Source organism: Octopus sinensis, linkage group LG4, assembly GCF_006345805.1.
Source record: "Octopus sinensis linkage group LG4, ASM634580v1, whole genome shotgun sequence".
NCBI classification, from domain to species: domain Eukaryota; kingdom Metazoa; phylum Mollusca; class Cephalopoda; order Octopoda; family Octopodidae; genus Octopus; species Octopus sinensis.
This window is the reverse complement of record NC_043000.1, coordinates 93,785,799-93,810,008: the sequence shown is the minus strand read 5'-3', so window position 1 is coordinate 93,810,008 and position 24,210 is coordinate 93,785,799. Positions and strand designations below refer to the sequence as shown.

The 24,210-nt window shown below is 36.6% G+C and overlaps 1 protein-coding gene across 6 annotated transcripts in view; it reads right to left on the bottom strand.

Annotated features, from left to right (window-relative positions):
• LOC115211031 (myocyte-specific enhancer factor 2C) overlaps positions 1-24,210 on the bottom strand; it is a 226,189-nt gene that overhangs the window by 7,467 nt on the left and 194,512 nt on the right. For 5 of the 6 annotated variants that reach the window (XM_036502245.1, XM_029779882.2, XM_029779884.2 and 2 more), the window contains 5 exons: positions 18,114-18,297; positions 14,674-14,858; positions 12,257-12,365; positions 8,311-8,358; positions 5,623-5,737 (listed from right to left, as the gene is read on the bottom strand). In XM_036502245.1, coding sequence (XP_036358138.1) covers positions 5,623-5,737; positions 8,311-8,358; positions 12,257-12,365; positions 14,674-14,858; positions 18,114-18,297 — 641 coding nt within the window. Of the gene's footprint in view, positions 1-1,905; positions 2,444-5,622; positions 5,738-8,310; positions 8,359-12,256; positions 12,366-14,673; positions 14,859-18,113; positions 18,298-24,210 lie in introns of those variants that run through there. The other variant, XM_029779887.2, reaches the window with a different exon arrangement.

Here is a 24,210-nt window from a genome sequence, read left to right as displayed (position 1 = left end):
TTTCTGTTGGAAATATGAAATATACAAGATGCATTTTGAGTAAACCCAAATGGCTTATGAAAACCGGAGTGTTTGCATAATCTAAACATTCTTTGTCACTCTCACTCCATTCAGGAAATAAATCAAAGAACAACAACTACAACAATAATATGATAATAATAATAATAATAACAACAGCAAAGGGTTAAAAGAAATATACAACAGTTTTATACACATAACAAGGAATAGGATAAAACAAGGCTTATTACAGTTTGTGTAAAGTCCAAGCCAAGATATATGCATAAATGTAAATGTACACCAATGAAATTCAATGGTTATACAAAATATTAGAAATGCATGGCCTATAGGCTCATGGTAGGTAATAGTAGTGTAGTTTTTGTCCAAATTTAGTGCTATGTCAAACATGTTGGAGAGGAGGGTAGGCTGAGTTGATTGGGTAATGGACAAACAGCCAAGAAATTGGTGGTTTGCTTCCTGTCACTGGTTTTATGTCTTGCCTATGACTGAGACAGTCAACTCTCAAATAAACTGGTCCATGTAGCCGTAAATTATAAGAAATACTCTCACAGAACATAGAGGGAGTTGTGAAAAGGGGTTTGTTTGTTAATAAGAGAGTTTGGTAAGTTTATTGACCATGATGAGTGGTAGATTCTAACAGTGTCGGGTCTTGCTCTGTGTCTGACAGTGAGGAAAGGGCAGAAGTGTTTACGCATAGGTAGGAGACAGTGGAGAGGGTTGGAAAAAGAAAAGGGACAAAATGTTTTTGTTAGCTTGCAGTACTATGTACAACTTAATTCATGATTGTATTTCACTGACTGAAGAGTGAATTAGAGAAAGAAATCATGCCTGATTATAAAGGCAGATTCTTAAGTAGTGGTACCATATGGTACCACAAGTATAGAATTTACCACAACCAATCCTGTTGAATTTTTAATTGTAAAAATGGTATAAAAATGTATGCTTGACATCATTAAGGATCCCAAAATTATCTGGAATGTTTCATTTTTTAGAGATATATTTAAGAACTTGCTTTATATATTTTGTGTCTTGTCGTCGTCGTTGTTGTTGAGCACCAGGTCAGCTCTAATCAAGCTGTGTAAAATGGATCAGCTAGCGCTGTCAAAGGAAGTTAAACTGGATAATTTCCAATTGAGATTCATTTCTTGCTTCAAGACTCTGGAATTCAAATACTATCTTCTTTCCTTTAATTTGTCCAATATCTGGAGTTTATAGGTTTTCTTTCAAGGACCATAGCTGATCTAAACTATTATTATCATTATAAATTATTATTATTATTATTATTATCATTATTATTATTATAATTATTATTATTATTATAATCATTAATATTATTATTATTATTATTTGCTAATGTGATGAATTTATTTCTAGTGTTGAGTTGGTAGAAAGAATAATTCACTTAAACCAAATGCCATGCAATATTAAATTTTCTGTTTTCACAATCTAATTTCTTTCATCCCATGTAGCTTGATAGTATTTCTACCAGGGATATGCTGGGGTCAGGTCCATTAACTAAACGTATATCCCTACAGATACTTTAGCTTAGAAATATTAATATCATTAATATTTAGAGGCATTCATTTTTATTTTTTATGTCCGTCAATAAAGCTGTGTCTACAGTAATTCATAAACAAGTCTTAAAAAAGTGAGAATTAATAAGTATTTCTTTTTTTATGGCTAATTGTGGAAAATATTCATTGATAAAATTTACATTTTTCACATTTCTTTCTTTCTGTCTTTCTTTCATGCACGGAGATTTATAAACCACCACGGTCTTCCTCCAAGCAAGTTTGTTTCATTGGAAATCTCAAATGGCTTCTGAATCAAGAAATCCTTTCATTTATTGACGATTGTGAAAAGATCATCTTTTCTCATTTTCTTTTCCATATTTTTTTTTTTAAATTGTAATGTATGTATATATTAGTGTTTCGTTACACAGATTGCAAAGATTAAATAAACTTGTAGCTGATTCCGCAGAAGTAGGAGGGTATACAAAAGTAAAGACTTTCACTTCTCCTTTTTTTTTTTTTTTTGAAAAAAAATGAGTACCATCTTTCTGTGGATAAATATAAAGATATATATATGTATATATATCTATATATATATGTAAGTATGTTTGTATGTAGGTGTATCTTTTCACTTTTCTTTCTGTCTTTCATTCTTTGATCTTTCAGATATTGTTCTATTTCTCATTTGTCATCGCATTTCAGATATGTGTTATCATCGTTATTTGTGTTTGCTTTAAGCCTATGTCCAGCCATCTGTGTTTGTGTGTGTATTTTTTTTTTTAAACTTTTTTTTTAGGCCATCTTGAGGAGTGCAACTTATAAGTTAGGCACTAAAAGTCAGAAATTAGACATATAATGGTCTGCTACTCTTCAGCTCAAAGTGTCGCTCCATGAATCGTTCCCATGGTACTTCACTGAAACCAGAAGAAAAGAAATCCTCTCCTCAGAAAACCTTGTGCTTGTCTTGGATATTTGTCAAGCATCATTCATTCTACATATTCTTATGGGCTTCTTCAGATTCTCTCTCTTTCTCTCTGTTTAATCATGTCACTCTTTCTCTCTCTTTCTCTCTGCTTATTTATATCTCTCTTTCTCTTGTTTTTTTCCTTTCTGTGACATAATATATTTTATTTTCTTTTTTGGATTTTTTTGAACTCCCCAATTCTTTCCTACTCACATTCCACACAAAGTCTTTCTCTTCATTTCTCACTCTTCTTCCTACTTCACCCTTCTCCTAACCCAGCATTTTCACGTTTCCTCTCTCTTTTTTTTTTTTTTTTTCAAAATTGTTTTCCCCTTTATTTGATGGTTCCACAGTCTCAACAAGCTATTCAAAAAAGACTTATCTTAGGACAAAAAAAAAGAGAGAGAGAAGAATTGTTCTTTACGTTCTTTAAAAATTTCTGATAAAAAAAAAAAATACCCTCTGACTAATCTGTTCTTAAGTAAAATTGTGGCATAAAATTTTGTAACAAAGGGATTAAAAAAAAATAAAGGCATGGTGAAGATATTTATTTTCCCTGCTCTTAAAGGGAAAAGAAAAGGGAAAAAAAAAAAAAGACTACCTAGAATGAATTAGTTCAGTACAACGAAGAGGAAGGGTGGGAGAAAAAATCTATGCATAATGGCGGTGCCCCAGCATGGCCACAGCTCATAAGCTGAAACTAGAATCAATCAATCAATATTTCTATGATTCAATCAAACTCTTGTATAGATAATTTATAACAAGAAATGTAATTTTTGGAAAAATAACAAAAACAAAACCAACAAACAAACCATGATGTGCTCTATGATATTGCTCTTTACTCATTTACTAGCTACAACTAGAGAACTGTGACCATATTGGGGCACCATATGTAATTGAAATCATGTTGATTCTACAGATATTTATTTTTAAGCATTGATTTTTGACTGATAATAAATCCAGAGACCAGAGATGCTTCATGCTCAAAATTTCGTAATTTTATGGCCATTTACTGTTGTGTCTATTTGTATTCTAGATATGTGAACAATTTTATCATCATCATCATCATCATCATCATTTAGCGTCCGTTTTCCATGCTAGCATGGGTTGGACGGTTCAACTGGGGTCTGGGGAGCCCGAAGGCTGCACCAGGCCAGTCAGATCTGGCAGTGTTTCTACAGCTGGATGCCCTTCCTAACGCCAACCACTCCGAGAGTGTAGTGGGTGATTTTATGTGCCACCGACACAGGTGCCAGACGAGGCTGGCGAACGGCCACGCTCGGATGGTGTTTTTATGTGCCACCGACACAGGTGCCAGACGAGGCTGGCAGACGGCCACGCTCGGATGGTGTTTTTATGTGCCACCGACACAGGTGCCAGATGAGGCTGGCAGACGGCCACGCTCGGATGGTGTTTTTATGTGCCACCGACACAGGTGCCAGATGAGGCTGGCGGACGGCCACGATCGGATGGTGTTTGTTACGTCCCCAAAGCACGGAGGCCAGTCTATGCGGTACTGGCTACGGCCACGTTCGGATGATTTTCTTGTGTGCCACCGGCACTGGTACCACAAAGATACAAATTCCATTTATGCTCATCTATTTTGATTTGTTTTGATTTGATTTGCTTTTCACTTGCCTCAACAGCTAATATATATGTGTATGTCTATATATATATATATCTTTAATAATAATAATAATAATAATTATCCATGGATGGAATTTATAAATATTTTACTGCATCACTACGTGCGTTTCCAAAAATCACATGTTTCTTAAGATCATAGTCCATATTAGAAATGAATGCCTGAACAATATCAACCTGATGTCCACAGATGCTATGGACTGTACTGTAATCATCCCAGGAATATGGACTATGATCATAAGAAACATTTGATTTGTGGAAACAGGCGTAGTGAAGCATTAAAATATTTATAAATTCCATCCATGGATTATTATTATTATTGTTATTGTTATTATTATTATTATTATTATTGTATTTATCCTACATTATATCGGCACAACATGATGTGACCAAAAGTAGTGGTATTGCCATTTGTCATCATTAGGTTGCAGCTAGCATAATAGAATAGGAGGTCTTATATGCATATTCAAAATGATTCCCATAAATGAACTAAAAGGAAATGTATAATATTGTATTTTTGTTCAAGTCAGTCTCTTGCTACTCTGAGTTTCATGTGTAGGTGCCCAAGATCTTTAAACAGTCACAACTTACCTGATGATCCTGTAAGCCTACAGGTGAAACTCAAAGTAGCAAGAGACTGATTCAACCATAATAAAGTACTCTTTCTTCTGACAGTTCACACTAAATGGATATATATATATATGAAGCATAAAGTCAGGAGGTGTGAGAAGTGAAGATATATTTATTTTTTCTCGCGTGACTTCCATATGATTACAGCTGTTTCATAACATTTTTCATGTATTATTGATTTCAGTAGTCAAAAATCATACACACATGTCTGCATCAATATACAAGCTCAGCATTACACAATTGTATATTTTACAAATTAATGCAAATAAACAAAGCTAACACATCAGATCACTGACACATCATGGCTACATCTATGATTCAACTCTGAGTGAGAATGCATGCATGTGTGTGACTGTGTGTGAGTATGTATGTGTGCATATATAATCTATGCAGGCATGGCTGTGTGGTTAAGAAGGTTGCTTCCCAACAACATGGTTTCATGTTCAGTCCCACTTCAAGGCACCTTGGGCAAGTGTCTTCTCCTATAGCCCCAGACTATATATATATATTCAGACACACCCTGTTTATTACTGTAGATGTAATGTGTTATCCAACCCTGTCAATAAATTTTAAAGATATACATATATATATATATATATATATATACACACACACATGATATATAGTATTTTATCCCCATGAGTCGTCTATTCAAATGATATTTTGAGTTGCTTTTCTTAGAAACTATTATTCATATCAGAGATATTTCATATATACAAATCAGCTTTCGCAATTTAATATCATTCTTTAATATTTTCACCATTTGCAATGTGTATAGATATCTCATACAGCTGACAAATCAGAAATGCATAGACAATTACAGAAATAGATATACGAAAGTATATGTTATCTTACCCTGTATTTATATGCATATTGCTTTGTAAAGATCCAGGCGGAGGCTGCGGACCTTGGCTTCCCCAGTGGTTATAATTGGTCATACCGCTTAGATCAGTATTGAGAGCAAAGTCGTCTGAAACAGGTGAAGAGTGTAAAGTATATAACAGTTGTTAGTTTATAAGGCTGGTTCAACTAATCAACAAATGTCATCAAAATAAGACACATAGACAGATAGGTAGATAGATAGATAGATAGATAGATAAATAGATAGATAGATAGATAGATAGATAGATAGATAGATAGATAGATAGATAGATAGATAGATAGATAGATAGATAGATAGATAGATAGATAGATAGATAAATAGATAGATAGATAGACAGACAGATTAATAGCTAGATATATATACATATATAGTCTGATTGATAAATAGACAAACAGAGAGAGTGAGAAAGAGATGGGTAGATATGTAGTTAGACAAACAGATATATATATATATATATATATAGAGAGAGAGAGAGAGAGAGAGAGAGAGCGAGAGAGAGGGAGAGAGAGAGATTGAGAGAGAGAGAGAGACGAGACAGACAGACAGAAACAGAGATAACAAATTACATGATTTCTCTGTATTTAGACTTTTGATACCAACCCACCAGAAACCATCTTTGATCCACATAAAAGCCTACTGCTTTAAAGATGTCTAGATTAGAATATCCTACCAAAATTTCATATTAAAATTATGTTCCAAGCATAATTAAAACAAGGCTTTAATTATATATATTCATCTAACCCATGCTTCCATGGAAGAACGTACATAAAAATAAATGAAACACTTTAGGCCATAGTTGGGATTGTTTTGAGTGGAGTCATATTCTTGGCTTGTTTATCTGCAGATCAAATTGGAGACTGAGAGGTTCCATGATTAAATATGCTTCAGCCAAGGCTACCCATCCTATTTTCAGATATAATGCATCTAGGACTCATCACCATCATCATTTAACGTCTGTTTTCCATGCTGGCGTGGGTTAGATGGCTTGACTGTAACTGGTAAGCCAGAGAGCTGCATGGTTTCTATGGCTGGATGCCCTTCCTAACACTGACCCCTCAAAGAGTGTAATGAGTGCCTTTTAAGTGCCACTGACATGGGTGCTTTTATGTGCTAGCAGCATGGGTGCCAGTTACGTGACACTGGCATCAGCCACAACTTTCATCTCACTTGGTTTGATGAGTTTTCTCAGACATAGCTTACTGCCAAGGGTCTTGGTCACTTGGCTTCCATGAGGCCCAATGTTCAATGATCATGCTTCATCACCTTGTCCTATGTCTTCCTGGATCTACCTTTTCGGGAGGTTTCCTCTACATTTAGAGATCAGCACTATTTAATGTAATCTTCCATATTATTAAACCCTTTTGATACCAATCCAGCTAAGACCAACATAGATCTGTGATACAACCTTCCAGTCATAAGGTGATCTGAATTATAAGCTTTCATCAACATTTCATGTGGATTTGTACCAAACACCAAGTTAATCTTTAAATTATTTTACAAAATAGGCACAGGTGTGGCTGTGTGGTAAGAAGCTTACTTCCCAACTACATGGTTCTGGGTCCAGTCCCACTGCGTGGCACCTTGGGCAAGTGTCTTCTACTATAGCCTCAAGCAGACCAAAGACTTGTGAATAGATCTGGTAGACGGAAACTGAAAGAAGCTTGTCATATATATATGCGTGTGTGTGTGTGTGTGTGTGTGTGTATGCATTTGTGTGTCTGTGTCTGTCACCATACAATCTCTTGACAATCGATGTTGGTGTGTTTACGTCCCCGTAACTTAACAGTTCGGCAAAAGAGACTGATAGGCTTAGAAAGAATAAGTCCTGAGGTCGATTTGTTCAACTAAAGGCAGTGCTCCAGCATGGCCACAGTCAAGTGACAGAAACAAGTCAAAGAATAAAATTCTTCATTATTCCTAAAATTAATTGAGACAAAGGTGTATTTCAACAGAAATATGTTAATAGAAGTATTAAGATGGTAGTTGTGATTTGAAGGAGATTTGGTTGCTAACTCTAGCAGGTTGAGTAATGAGGAAGAGGTTCTCTCAATGTGTTGTAGTTGGAGTATTTGTTTTCACATGTGGATGTCCTCCCTAGTGCACACTGACCAAACAGAATGAGACGACTGGGTGCAGCTGTTTAGGAATTTAGAATTTGGCACAGCTGATTGGCCATTCAGTTTAATTTGGTGACAGAACTTTTTAGCATAGAAGCAGGCACACATACACCAACACACACATGCACAAATAGATATGCATAGAGACGAAAAAGTGAGAGAAAGACAGAGATTGTAATTCATTAACTGAACAAGATTGACTTAAAAACTTTTCCTGTCTTCATACGCTTAAAGAAAAATATGCTCACACACAAAAGCACAGATTGAGGGAGAAAGAGAGAGAGAGTGGGGTGAGTGAAAGAGAGAAAGAGAGGGGGTGAGCGAGACAGAGAAAGAGAGAGTGGGTGGGCGAGACAGAGAAAGAGAGAGAGGTGGAGTGAGAGATGTTACAATTTATTGACTGAACACAGCTGACATACAAACTTTCCCTCTCCTCATACACATAAATGGAAATGTACTCACACACAAAGAGACAGAGAGACAGATTGAAGAAAGAAAGAGAGAGTCATGGAAATATTGATGAAATACGTTGAGTTGACTTACAATCTGGAGATCCTTGTGTGCGGTCAACATACATCTGGTTGTGATTGTCTACAAAATAAGAATTTACATAAAATTCTACAAATAATAGATATTACATGTGAACATGTCTGGAAGAACATTGAGTAGAAAATGAAGAAGATAAATTCTAATAACTGAGCAAGTGTATACATACATATACGTATATATACTTTCTTTTTTATTTGTTGGCTAACGAAGCTTCCAATGGTTTCATACAGAGACTTCTCAGCAATTATCAAGCTTGCCACACAGGACGTTGGTAGTCTTTTCCATTGTCAATGAGAATATTTATCCACCAAAGTGGTGTAGAACACTCATTCTCATTGTTTGATATTAGCGCGAACACACACGCACATATATATACATATACATATATATATACATATATATATATATATACATATATATACATATAAATACATTTACATATACATATACACATATATATATACATATATATATACACATATATATATATATGTATGTATGTATGTATGTATGTATGTATGTATGTATGTATATATATATATTATATATGCATATATATGTATGTATGTATGTATGTATGATGTATGTATGTATATATATATATATATATATATATATATATATATATATATATATATATATATATATATATATATATATAAACATGCAAATGTTCATTTAAATATATTCATATCTTAATGCTTGTTTTAATGTTAAAATAAGAAAAATTTTACATTGAACTGAAGGTTTACTCAATACATTTGATAGAGTACAAATTTATTATTCCCTAATGAGAATAATATTAACTTAGCTGTCCAAAACTTCGAAGTTTTGGCCAGCTAAGCCATTATTAGGCTGTGGTATATCTCAATTTGTCTTGGCTTTTTACAACCTCTGTAAAGTTAAAACTTTCTAGGGTAAGCTGTACTCCACTGAATGATAATTAGATTGCATGGTAGTCAATGGTGGAACAGTGCTATATATATATATATATATATATATATATATAACATGCATACATACACACACACACACATATACATATATATATATATACACACACACATACATATACATATATATATATAGACATACATATACATATATATATATGTATGTGTCTATATATATCATCATCATTAAACGATGATGATGATGATGATGATATATATAGACATATACATATATATATACATATACATATATATATATACACACACTCATACATATACATTATATATATATATACATACACACAAATATATATTTATATATATATACATTGATACATAGTGTATGCACATGATATATGTATATGATCATGTATGTAAATACACATACACATATATGTTAATATTTTTATAATATGGCATTACAGATCCATTTCAGCTGATTTTACCCACTGGTTTCATGCATGATGAGTGTAGAGATTAGGTTTCTCAAGCTCTCATGTTTAAAACTGATTGGTAAGATTGGTTGAATATAATACTGTATTGTATGAATATTAATATGCCTGCTTTGTTGATAAAGATACAAATGCCTGCTTCTTTTTTCTTGACTTATGGGCTCTTATATGACTGCATATATATTTATATATAGATATTTGTGTGTGCATGTGTGTGTATCTGTGTGTGTGTATGTGTGCGTGCGTGCATGTATCTGTGTGTGCGCGTGCGTATACACATCTGTGCATATAGATATATAAGTATGTATATATAGCAACAATCACAAAAATATGCCTGAAATAAGAGGCAAAATAAACAGGTACCTATCTATATATAGATATAGACAGATATATCTGTCTATATATAGAAACACACACGCACGCACACACACACCACACACACACACACACAAAATGTAGAGGGTTGACCACTTCAGATGGTTTTTAAATATGCTAGGCCACTGGTTTTAATTAATATCAATTTCTACCCTTATTTAATTTTAAATATATATATATATATATATATACATATATACATATATATATATATATACATATATATATACATATATTATACATATATATATACATATATATACAATATATATATATACATATTGAGGGTGCATGGTATAGTGGTTAGGCTGTTGCACTCAAGATAAAGCGATTGTGGTTTAAATTCTTAGACTGAGTGGTGCATTCATCTCACAGTGCTCTGTGATTAATTTGACAACTGATGTGTGGTACAGAGTGCACTCCTTCAGACAACATTGATTCGATGGAGGGAGTGAACTAATGTGCAACACATATATTTGATTACTATAAAAAAAACACATTTGTGCAGGTCATTTGGCAAAACCTGAATACCCATATGTCATCCTGAACAGGGAGAGTCCATCATATATATGAATGTTTCTCAAACTTTTTACCCTTGTGTAACCCTTAAAAATAAATTACATGTCTCAAGGAACCCCTTCCTAAAATAGTCATATATCATATCTTTCTCATATATTTTTCAATACCGCATCGCCTTACTAGCACTTGTGCTGGTGGCATGTGAAATATTCGTCGCCAGTGCCGCTGGACTGGCTCCTGTGCAGGTGGCATGTAAAAAGCACCATTTGAGCATGGCCGTTGCTAGTACCACCAAACTGGCCCTCATGCCGGTGGCACGTAAAAGCACCCACTACACTCTCGGAGTGGTTGGCATTAGGAAGGGCATCCAGCTGTAGAAACTCTGCCAGATAAAGATTGGAGTCTGGTTCACCAGACCTCAGTCAAATCGTCCAACTCATGCGAGCATGGAAAGCGGACGTTAAATGATGAAGATGATGACGTAGTTCATGTGGTAAATAGCATATATATATATATTGAAGCTACCATTAGCATATATATATATATTGAAGCTACCATTAGCTTATCTCACTCATTCTTGCAGAACTCCCAGGAACCTTTTTCAGCTTTATGGCATATCATCAGATCCCAAAACCTGTTGGCCCATGACCTCTTAAAAATATGGAGGGGGAAATGCCTCACTACACAATGATAACAATCGGGGATTATCACCCTTTGCTATTGGCTATCAACTTCCAGCTGTGCCACCATCTTGTGGGCTCCAGAAAGCTAGAAAGTACCTCTTGAAATGTAAACATGGCTGGAAAATTTCCATTCTGGAGTTAAGGATGTTCCCTGTTGAAGAAGACCAGAAGGTACAGCACCAACAACACATGCCCACTGAGATTCATTGGATGTTCCGGGAACTCTTTCAAGCAGCGTCTTTCCAACCATAGGTCTTCCTTCAGAGTTCCAGAAAGAGGATATGCAATTTCACTGGCCAGCCACGTCTGGTAACTAAGAGAAGATGAGATTCCATACCTGATCTCATGGAAAATCCTTGGGAACCCAGGCCCCTACATCAACGGGATGAATTGTGCAAATTATTGTATGTTGTAACAAACAGTTGACCACCTATAAATATTTTGTGTTATAAATAGTCTCTTCTTAATGGAGACAAGGATAAACACAAAACATGAATTTCAACACTACAATGTGCACACACACACACAAACACACATCACATGCATGCATATATATATATATATATATATGAATATATGTGTCTGCTTACGTATTTATGTGTATATGTGCAAATGTCAGATAAGTAGGTATGATGTTTGAGGAATGTGTTTTTTTTGCCAGTATGACATGGGTGTTACATAGGAGAAGTCTGCAAAGTTGGCAGAAAAATCAGTTATATACACACACATACACACACACACATGCATAAAAATACATAAGCATTATCATAATGTATCTAAAATTTAAACATGTGTGTGTGTTTATATATATATATATGCATATTCATAGATACATACATACATATATATATATATTATATATATATATATATATACATATATATATATATATATACACACACATGTAAACTCAAGAGTTGTATTATTTTGGAAAGAGGCAACAACAAATTTCACTCACTTGGCTGAAAAGAGTTTGGAAGCGCGGACGGATAACTGGAACCTGGCATTCCAGGATTTGTCATTGATCCTATCGAGGTACCAAGCACATTGGTGTTCCTTGGTTGTGACTGAAATACAATCAAAAACAAAAAAAGAATGAATAGACGCAAATTGTTGTTAATCTGTAAACAGTGACTGAGGTTGTACTGTCAGTAGTAGTAGTAATAGAAGTAGTAGTAGTAGTAGTAGTAGTAGTAGTATCAGTAGTAGTAGCAGCAGCAGTAGCAGTTGTAACAGCAGTAGTAGTAGCCGTAGCAGTAGTAGCAGCTGAAGTTGTAGTAGTAGTAGCAGCAGCAGTAGTGGCTGTAGCAGCAGAAGTTGTAGTAGTAGTAGCAGCAGTAGTAGTAGTAGTAGCAGCAGTAGCAGCAGCAGCAGCAGTAGTAGTAGTTAAAGTAGTGGCAGCAGCAGCAGTAGTAGTAGAAGTGGCAGCAGCAGCAGTAGTAGTATTAGTAGTAGTCCAAATCATCTTCATGTTCAATAAAAATTCCATTACAAGGTCAAAGCAATGGTTAAAGAAGTTACTGTGGGTCAGCCATTATTGACTTGATGGTCCAGAGTAGAATCACTGTTAGAAACTAACAATAAAACTTCTAGAGGAGCCAATGAATGAAGGAGCATGTAGCCACCAATTGAGAGTGCTTCAAGCAACACAGTGAGAGGAGCTGCCAGCTATCTGATAAGGAAACCTTTATGAGGTAGGAAATATTCTGTACGTGAGAAGACCAGGCAGGACAAGTGAGCCCAGCCCACTTATGAATGCCTTTCCTCCCTTGGACACAAAGACCGGTTGAGGCAAGCGAAGTCGATATAGAACCTCATCCGACGACAGACACCCATCCCAACCCCCCATGCTTGCGAAGACATGTTGGGGCAAGCGAAATCGAAATCGAATCGAAATCGAAACCGAATTGAACCAGCCAGGATCCCTGGCCTGGTGGTACGTAAAAAGCACTATCCGACTCGGGGCCGTGGCACGTAAAATACTCCAATGCGACCGTACGACAGGCACCCATGCCAACCCCCTTTGCTTGTGAAGACATGTTGGGGCAAGCGAAATCGAAATCGAAATCGAATTGAACCAGCCAGGATCCCTGGTCTGGTGGTACGTAAAAAGCACTATCCGACTCGTGGCCGTGGCACGTAAAATACTCCAATGCGACCGTACGACAGGCACCCTTGCCAACCCCCTTGCTTGTGAAGACATGTTGGGGCAAGCGAAATCGAAATCGAATTGAACCAGCCAGGATCCCTGGTCTGGTGGTACGTAAAAAGCACTATCCGACTCGTGGCCGATGCCAGCACCGCCTAGACTGGCTTCCGTGCCGGTGGCACATAAAATACACCAATCTGACCGTGGCCGTTGCCAGCCCCGCCTGGCACCTGTGCAGGTGGCACGTAAAAAGCACCCACTACACTCACGGAGTGGTTGGCGTTAGGAAGGGCATCCAGCTGTAGAAACATTGCCAATTAGACTGGAGCCTGGTGCAGCCTTCTGGCTTCCCAGAACCACGGTCGAAAACCGTCCAACCCATGCTAGCATGGAGAACGGACGTAAAACGACGATGATGATGATGATGATATGGGAGCTTCTACAAGGGTTGCTCAACCTACTAGAAATAGCAACAATATCGTTCTCACTCTCAAATCACACATTGTTGTCTTATGAACTCATTGAGTAATGTGGTCTTTGATAAAGTATAACCGATTGATTAAATAGAAAAGACCAAGACAAGATGGTCAAGGCCAGATTGCTTTTTATGATTATAATAACAACAACAACATAAACAGTATTGAATCATCAAAGGATCTGCTACACATTTGCTTGACCTGCATGAAATGGGAGCCAACTAAGCATTAAGTTTCACTGTTTCGTTTTTTAAAGAAGGACACACTGGATGATTTACTTTCTTCCAAATATATGGAAACATGGGACATGTCACAACAAGAATATCTCTGATCTTAGATTTAGCTCCTCCTCATTCGACCCCTTCATGAAACAAAACAAAAAAATGGCTGAACATTGACTGCAACAAAAACAACAAACACAGTATTGAGCCATTGAAGGGCCTATTAAACAACTGCTTGACCTGCATGAAATGGGAGCCAACTAAGCATTATGCCACACCATTTCATATCTAAAAGAAGGACACAGATTCACTCCCTGTCTAATATATTGAAACATGGAACAGGACATTTCAACAAGAACATTTCTGATCTTAGATTTAGCCCCACCTCATTCGACTCCTTCATCAAGCAAATAAAAAAAGCTGAATTGAGCCTAAACAATGACAGCAACAACAATGAGAACAATAAAACAAAAGCAGTGACAATATTACCAATGGGAGAATATGACAAGATACTAGCAACAGTAGTTACCTCTGAATTCATCATATCTCCTCTGCAGTTTGGTATCATGACTCGCAAGTTATGGGTCTGTCTCTGCTGTGAATTCGGAGACTGTTTGGTCATAACTTTGTTCGACAAGACCCCAGGAGATGTGCTGGGCGAAGATCTCTGCTGATAGCTATTAGCAGCAGAGGTACTGAGATCGACCATTCCACCTACAACAAAATTTTAAAAAAAGAAATGATTCTTAACATATTTGAGTATATGTAATTATGCATATGGTTATCAGTGTGTGTGTGTTGTGTGTGTGTGTGTGTGTGTGTGTGTGTGTAGAAGAGTGTATTTTAGAACAAAAGTTGTTATGGTATTGGCTTAGTTTATAGGAATGGTCACTTTGGATTGCTAGCTTTTGCTCACACAATAATGAAGCTATTTCTTTATTTGAAGAAGTTTGTTTCCTAACCATATGACCCTGTGTTTATTACCATTGTGAAGAACTTTGGGAAAGTATTTCCTGCTATTGCATTGGGCCGACCAAAGTCTTATGAATGTATTTGGTAGAGAGAAACTGAAAGAAGCCCATAACACAAACACACACACGTATTTATGTATGTGTTTGTGTGTCTCCTAGTCTTGATATCATGTAATAGTTGTAAAAGAGTGTCACTAATGCATAAGTGGTGTTGGTCACTTCCAATCTGCCATGAAAACATGTCAGGACATGTGGAAATATTAAATTGTGTGGAAACAGGAGGGCAGTGGCAACAGGAAAAGCATCTGATTCAACAAATTCTATCTAATCCAAGGAAGCATGGAAAAGTGGAACTTATTGGCTCTCTATGTTCTGAGTTCAAACCATGCCCGGGCCAGTAAAAATCATTGTTCCAGGGTCAGTAAAGTAGAGTGACAATCAAGTTCTGGATGTCATTTAAGTGATTCTAGTCTAATACCCAGAAATATGTAGCCATTTGGTAATGTCAGAAAGCATTGCTAACACTAGCAAGATTTGAACTCAGAATTAAGGAAAAAACTGCATCAGCTGTCATAAAACAATAAAGTCACAGAAAGTGTCAAAATCGTGCTTTCTCATAATGTCTGTACATCTCTCTGGAACACCCAATCACAGTAAAAGTAAGATGGCTGAGAGGATATTGTATTGAGTTACCAGCCCATAGAGAATGTGTTTGGTTGCATAGTTGGATGGCAGATGTAATTCGCTTATCTCTTAAGGGTGGATACTTGGTCATCAGTAATGCTTCCTGCAATAATAGGCTGGTGTCCCATTTATGTGGATTTCTGTTTTTATATCATAAAACTGGAGCCAAGTTCTGGCCCCTTAAAAGGCTTCCAAGAGACTTTCAAACTTTTACATTATTCTTACAAGCTCATGTGTGTGACAACAAAATATAAAAAGGAAATAAAAAAGGTGAGGGCGGGGAATGAAAAAATGATGACAAACTAAAAGGACTTATATAAAAGACGCAGAGCCAAAAAAAATAATAAATAAATAAACGTTTGTATTTTAGTCAATAAGAAAAAAAATTTTTTTGAAACATTACTTTAAGTTGTGTGGATGGTAATGCTTTTATAAGTAACATCAACAACAGCAATGGAAATGACAAGAACAAATAATTGAAATAAAAGAAATGTGAAAGTCATGATAAGTAAGTAATATTCTCCAAGACTCCAGTAAAAATCATTGCATGTTAAAACTAAAAGATACTTTGGAATTTCCTCTACTTTCTCTTGGCAAAACTTTTACTTTTGCTATAATCTATCGGTAGGTTAACCTCTTCTTTCACTTCATGCTTGAACAAACATTAAATTTAAGTTTTCCTCATTTTAAAAAAAAAATTCGTTTTTTCCATTTCTGAACTTTTTTTTTATTTAATTCAAATTTCTTTTTTGTACAATACATACATACATACACATACATATACATACATATATATATATATATGTGTGTGTGTGTGTGCATATATACACACACACATGTATATATATATACACAATATATATATGAGTGCGCGTGCGTGTGTGTGTGTATACATATATATATATACATTCCTACACACACATATACATGCCAGCAATTAATAAATACATATATATATATATATATATATATATATATATATGAAAATGGAGAAATTGACATATGCACACAATATAGATAAATATATGCATATATATATACACACACACATGGTTTAAAGATACATATATATATATATATTCTTTTTTTTGTTCACTGCTAGATGGAGTGCACAGAAATTGTGAAACTCTGAAAATGTTATGTAGCAGATGAAAAGCAATATGATCCCACTTTCTGATAAGTAGATCACTTTACTTAGTAAAATGCATCCCAACAGACTAGACTGCATGTATACTTGTTATATACTGCAACCAAGAAAAATCTGATATTTTCTTAAACTGTATATCGGAACCAGACAGTCTGCACTCGGTGTTTAAATGTTGCAACAGAGTAACTGACAGCTTTTGAGAAATTGTGGGGTTGACGACGGTAGATTTTCCTATTGTACAGTTTCGTTTTCTTTTCTTGTTCGTCATTGAAATTACCATAGTCACCACCACCACCACCACCACGAGCAGCAGCAAAACCACCACGAGCAGCAGCAAAACCACCACTCTTATCATCACCATATCAGCCGTTATCATCATTGTTGTCGTCATCGTCAGCATTGTCCCGATCATCATCGCCATCATCATCCACATCCTGATCATCATCACCATCATCATTATTGTCATAATCATCATCACCATCATCATCATCATTGTCGTCGCCGTCGCCATCGTCTTCATCGCCGTCATCATCATTGCCTTCCCTCTTACTTGAAACATAGCATTTAAATTCTTGTGCCGAACTTGTCGACATGTTTCTGTTGCAAGAAGTTTCAACCTGCCTTACGACGTATCACAATGTCGACCCCACTCTTCTACACACACACACACACACACACACACACACACATTCCTCCCACACCACACCCACTGTACTCCACATTAAGTTATTCAAGAACTATACTTCTCAATACATCACATTTCTTTTACTCTTTTATTGTCTTACATGTTTCAGTCAATTGACTGTGGCCATGCTGGAGCACCAACTTAAGGGGGTTTTAGTCGAATAAATCCACCACAAGACTTATTCTTTATAAACCTAGTAATTTATTCTATCGGTCTCTTTTTGCTGAACCACTAAGTTGTGGGGACATAAACACACACACACACACAGAGGTTTCTTTTAGTTTCTGTCTACCAGATCTACTCACAAGGCTTTGGTTAACAGTTAGCCAAGAGCCATAGTAGAAGACACTTGCCCAAGGTGCCATGCAATGGGACTGAACTTAAAACTATGTGACTGGAAAGCAAACTTCTTAACCACATAGGCCTACCTGTATCTATCTAAATATGAAACAGAATAATGAGATAGCTTATCGAATACTAACCTGTGGAATTTGGTCTTGGACTGACACTGGGTCCAACCCCATGTGGTTGAAGCAGACCTGTTGTGCTACTAATAGATGAATTTTGAGCCAGCGAGGAAGTGATCGGAGACTGGACCATGTAGCCAGGGTTATGTAGAGGTACACTGACTGGCATCGACACATTTGGATACTGCTGCATACTTGCCTGAAAAAAAGAAATAATGATAATAATATTTTCTTTATTAACTCCTATGGGTTGAAAAAACAGTAGAATAACAGTAACAAAAAAACAATAAATTCCATGCAATGAATAATTTTTTTAAAAGGGGTAAAACCTTGTTAAAACCCCACAAAACAATGAATATCCTGACCACGAATGCAAGTGCTCACTCTCTGCTGCCCTCTTTTAATCTATAAATGGATGCTCAGAGCATGACCTTTCACTTGAATCATGCTCACCACTCTTGTTCACCTTTCAACAAATTTGCTGGGAGGCAGCACTTCCCTTTCTACTCTTACTTTTAATTTCAAGTGAAGCCTGAAAAATCTGATGAGGGCCTGGCAAAAGATGAAGGTGTCTGTCTTCAGTCCTTTCAATCTGGTTCACCAAACAACCCCTTCTGCAGGATGAAATTTACATTGGACCCAGCTGATGGTCATATCAGTCCGACCCATGACAGCAGATATACAACATAACTTCACACGGCATTGGAGTTAATGAATTATCTTTGAATTATCTCTAGCAAATACTAGGTATGTTTTTTTTTTGTCAAGCGATGGAAGATGAAATGTAAAATCCACTGTGGTTAGAATTTGAACAAAGTAGGGAACAAAAACATAGAGATGAAACAAAACTGTCTGAAGCATCTAACTGGATGTAGAACCCAATATTGGCCACCCAACTCTTGTGAAATGGTAAATGATGTAGTTCTTTAATCATTTGCAATTAACCCTTGAGCGTACTGGGTGCATGTTTCCTCAGCATCAGACCATGAATTAACATTCCAAGAATACTATAAAACATTTAGTTTTGAATTTTACTATTTCTAGGGCTTTGCAGACCCCACAGATTATAAAACAGTATTGAATAATAATAATAATCCTTTCTACTATAGGGCTCCTGCATGTGAATCCTCTTAAAAAGGGGGAGCAGCATTATCACTTCTGCTGTGGAGGAAGGGTCTTCTTGACTACTCTATATAAATGAAAATGAAAGGGACCTAGTCCTACCCTCTGACCAGTTACGGTGGCTCTGTAGTGGGCTGTAGGCACTACCTTCCCTCAAGAACTTCTGAAGGGTACAGAAATATGAAACTAAATACAAAATAGTCTTTCAATCTGATACTAGGTCTTTATAGTCTTTTGACTATCTCAAAATAATATGTTAAGGCCAGGAGATAGGGGGAGAAAGAGAGAGAGAGAGAGATGTAGACAATTGAATGAAGCCCCCAGTATGTTTTTAGAATTTATTATTTTTCTAATAATTCCCCTTGAGACAGATGTAAAGAATGTCTAGGAAGGATGTCAATTCAGTATTTCATATTATCAACAATCACTTAGAGATAAGCTCTGTTAGTTCTGGTAGAATTGAAAAAACATTCTTTGACAAAAGATATGACAACAACAACAACAACTGCTGTCACCACCACCACCATCACCACCACCACCACCACTGCCTCTATTACTACACCGATATTTTCATCATCGTTGTTTTAATATCAACATTTCCATGCTCAGAAGGGGCAGATGGAATCTGATGAGGCAGAGGTTCTATAGATAGATGCCTTTCCTGTTGCAGACCTTCAATTGCTTGCAAGCAAGGTAATATTCCTGCACCCACCCCATGACCAGACATGGATTCAGGGAAGGCAGCAAATAAAGAAGACTGCTTATATGATGGTACCACTATCATGTGATATGAAGACAAAGAGACACTAAGATTACACAGCCTCATGCACACACACACACACACACAACAGGCTTCTTTCTGTTTCCATCTACCAAATCCACTTGCAAGGCATTGGTTGGCCCAAGGCTACAGTAGAAGATACTTATCCAAGGTGCAATGCAGTGAGACTGAACCTGGAACCATGTGGTTGGGAAGCAAACTTCTTACCACACAGCCATGTCTGCATGAAATATATAACAAAAATATAAACCCCCCAAACTACTCCACCCCTAAAATTCAACCCTCCCCACTTTAGATCATATCATATCAAAAATAAAAACAACAAAAACAAACCGATGGTCTGTTCTAAAAAAAAGTGGGGAAAGAAAACCCCCATCTCTAAGACTAGAGATGAGGGTAGCTACAGATGTTGGATGGGGGGAGGGGGGGCAGGTGAACAGCTCATTCACCCGAGGGTGGGAAAGGTAGCAATTCGGTGGGGAGGTGTAGGGAAGGTGGTGAACTGGATGATGGGAAGGAAGTAAGTTGAAGATAAAAAAAAATGTAAGAGATAGTTCAGGTTGAGAGAATATCAAGGATGAAGTACAGGTGAGATAAGTAGCGAGTGAGGAAGGGAACACCAATAACTGTGGCTACCACCACCAGAATGGTATTAGGAGTGATGGTGGTGGTGGTGATAGAGGAGGAGGTGTCAGTGTTGGTGGTAGGGCAGAGGTAGGTGCAGGCAGCAGAAAAAAAGGGATCATATAGGTATTTAGGAATGGGCCAATTTTTATTATTTTTAAATATAAAAAAAAAACTATATAAATTGTGAGAGAGAGAGAGGGGAAGAGAGAAAGAGTGAGGGAGAGGGAAGATAATTGAGGAGAAGGAAGAGAAACTATATATATATATATTTAGAGAGAGGGGGGGAGAGAGAGACGAAGATAATTGAGGGAGATGAAAGAGGCAAAAATGGATAGGGATTTCAAAAATGCAGGGTAGAGGAGAAATAATGATAAGGCCCTGAAAAAGCCTAGAATGTTGTTGAGGTAAGAGTGAAAAAAAGATGGGGGGGGGGGCTGGGTTGACAGGAGAAAAACAACAGATTGTCCCAGGGGTGGAGACAGTGGCTAGAAGATACAGGAAAGACACACACACACACACACATACATACATATGTATATGTATGTGTGTAATAATGAACAGGAGAAGAATGAAATACATAAGTTAATGTACAAAAGCTTATTTAAAAGGTGATTTAATGGCATGATGTTCTGGAGCTTCTCTGTTGTGTGTTCTGATTCCTCAACCAAGGGATGACAGCATTCCCCTATATGAGAAATCAAGTGCTCATCGAGGAAACTCCAGAATGTGATAAGAAGCTTGCTTCCTAACCACATGGTTCTGGGTTCAGTCCCACTGCATGGCACGCTGGGCAAACATCTTCTATTATAGTCTCAGGCCAATGAATGTCTTATGAGTGAATTTGGTGGATGGAAACTGAAAGAAGCCCATCATATATATATATATATACACACATACACACACACTAAGTATGGGGGGTTAATTCAAAAGTGATCTAAACAATTAGGCACGTCTTAATGTTTGCTGTCCTGTTTAACAATTATATATATATATATATATATATATAATATATATATATACACACAACACACACATATATATGTATGCGTGTGTGTAGCTGAAGGATTAAAATTAATCAAAGGACATACTAAGTATGTCTACCTGCTGGAAATAACAGTCAAAACTCTTATTTAAATTGCCAAAATACACTGATAATAACTACAGAAATTAACCGTCTGAAGGCAAAGGGGCTAAGACAATCTCTCAGCATACATTCAAGTATTTGGACTCATATGGACTCACATATATATATATATGCATGGAGGCACATGGCCTAGTGGGTAGAGCAGCGGACTCGCGGTCGAGGGATCACGGGTTTGAGTCTCAGACCAGGCGATTTATGTTTATTTGCAAAACACCTAAGCTCTACATGGCAGAAGATAACGAAGTTCTGCTGACTCTTTCACCACAACTTTCTCTCACTCTTTCCTCCTGCATCTTGCAGCTCACCTTCAATGGACCGGCATCCCATCCAGGTGGGGAAACTATACGCCAAGGAAACTGGGAAACCAGCCCTAATGAGCCAAGCATGCCTCGAGAAGGAACAAACAATATATATATATATGCATGTATATTTTATGTTGGTGTGTCTCCTTGTTCATGACCCCCACCATTGCTTCACAGCCAGTGTTGGGGATTTTGTCTTCATAACTTATTGTCTCAGTTTGAGTATATGTATGGTTGCCTATATCTATGCAGATATGCAGGAGTGCATATATTTGACTGAGTACAGTATATGCATTAATTTATGTATGTATGCATATGTATATATATGTACATATATGTTTGTAAGAGCGAATAAAAGCATACACTTATATATGTATACATACATGCATATATATATAAATTATATATCTATATATATATACATAGTTTGTTGTGTGTATGTGTATGTATATGTGCACGATAGATAAGAAGGAATATCAGCCGACAAAGATATGATATCTTACTAGTTTAACATCAAGAATGGGGTATCTAGCGAAGTGAGGGTGGGTGGGAATTATAGGGAATATATTTTTTTAAAAAGAATTCTACAAGTAACCCAAAATAAAGTTAGTAATGGGAATATCATGTGCTGCAACTCCTCACCCTGTTAAATGAGGATGTGATTTTGTATCATGTTTCAAACAGTATTAATACTGGTCAGAGTTGTCTTCTATTAAGGGCAACACACACATACAGATACACACATACATACATGCCTATACATATATATATAAACATGCACATTTGATGTCGTTCTGCAATGACTTCAACATCCGATGTTTGGCTCACTGTACACCTGACCAGGCAACGTTGATTTGATGGTGTGAGCTGATGTCCTGCACAAACATTTGATCCCTATAAACAAATCATCTGGGCAGGTGGGCAGGTCAGGTTGTACAGCAAAAATTTGGAAATTCATCATCTGTCATCTACGACAGGAAATCTACCACCACACACGTGTGTAGTGTGTGTGTGTATATATATATGTTGTATATATATATATATATATATATATATATATATATATATATATATGTATGTATATATATATTTGTATATGCATATATATTATATGTAGGTATATGTATATATATATATATATTATATATATCATATAAATAATAACTATATGCATCTATACATACATATATGTACATACCTACATATATATGTATATATATATATGCATATATGGGTACAGGACATCAAAAACATGTGAACAAAATGAGAAACGAGAATATAAAAAACAAAAATATAGGAAACAAACTTTTTTTTGAACAATGAAAGAAACAAATAGATAAACAAGACAGGCAACATAAAGAACATTCCCTTCATCAGTTGTCCCGTTTTATCTACTCCATGTTTCACATCATCATCATAATCGTTTAACCTCCGTTTTCCATGCTGGCATGGGTTGGATGGTTTGACTGGGGACTGGCAAGCCAGGAGGCTGCACCAGGCTCCAATCTGATCTGGCAATGTTTCTACAGCTGGATGCCCTTCTTAACGCCAACCACTCTGAGAGTGTAGTGGGTGCTTTTTACATGCCACCGGGATGGGAGCCAGTTAGGCGGCACTGGCATTGGTTATGTTCAGCTAGTGCTTTTTATGTTCCATCGGCACAAAAGCCGGTCGGGGTCAGGCAGTACTGGCATCAGCCACAACTACAATTTTCATTTGACTTTGATTTTGGTATACATGACTCAAGAGATCTCCTCAAGCACGACATGTTGCCCGACAATCCAAAGGTACTTTTTTAAGTGGGCTGGTTATGCGACACTGATGTAGGCTACAGCTGCAATCTCACGTTACGACTCGTAAAGGTAGCTTTACTTTACTTTTACTTTCGTTGTGGCTTTGCGGCAGAGTAAAGCAGGCCTTGCCATCTACTCAAGCAAACACATAGTAAATGATCCACAAGCACTCGAGCAAACTGATTCCTTAACCTGTTCAATTTGCCAAAAAAAGGTTTGCAAGGCACCAACAAGCTTCAAGAGACACATGCATGTCCATAGAACATTATTTTACTGAACCCTCATTTGTTGTGAATGATAAGAGAATCCATCCTATGTATACATGACAGAAGCAATATGGCAG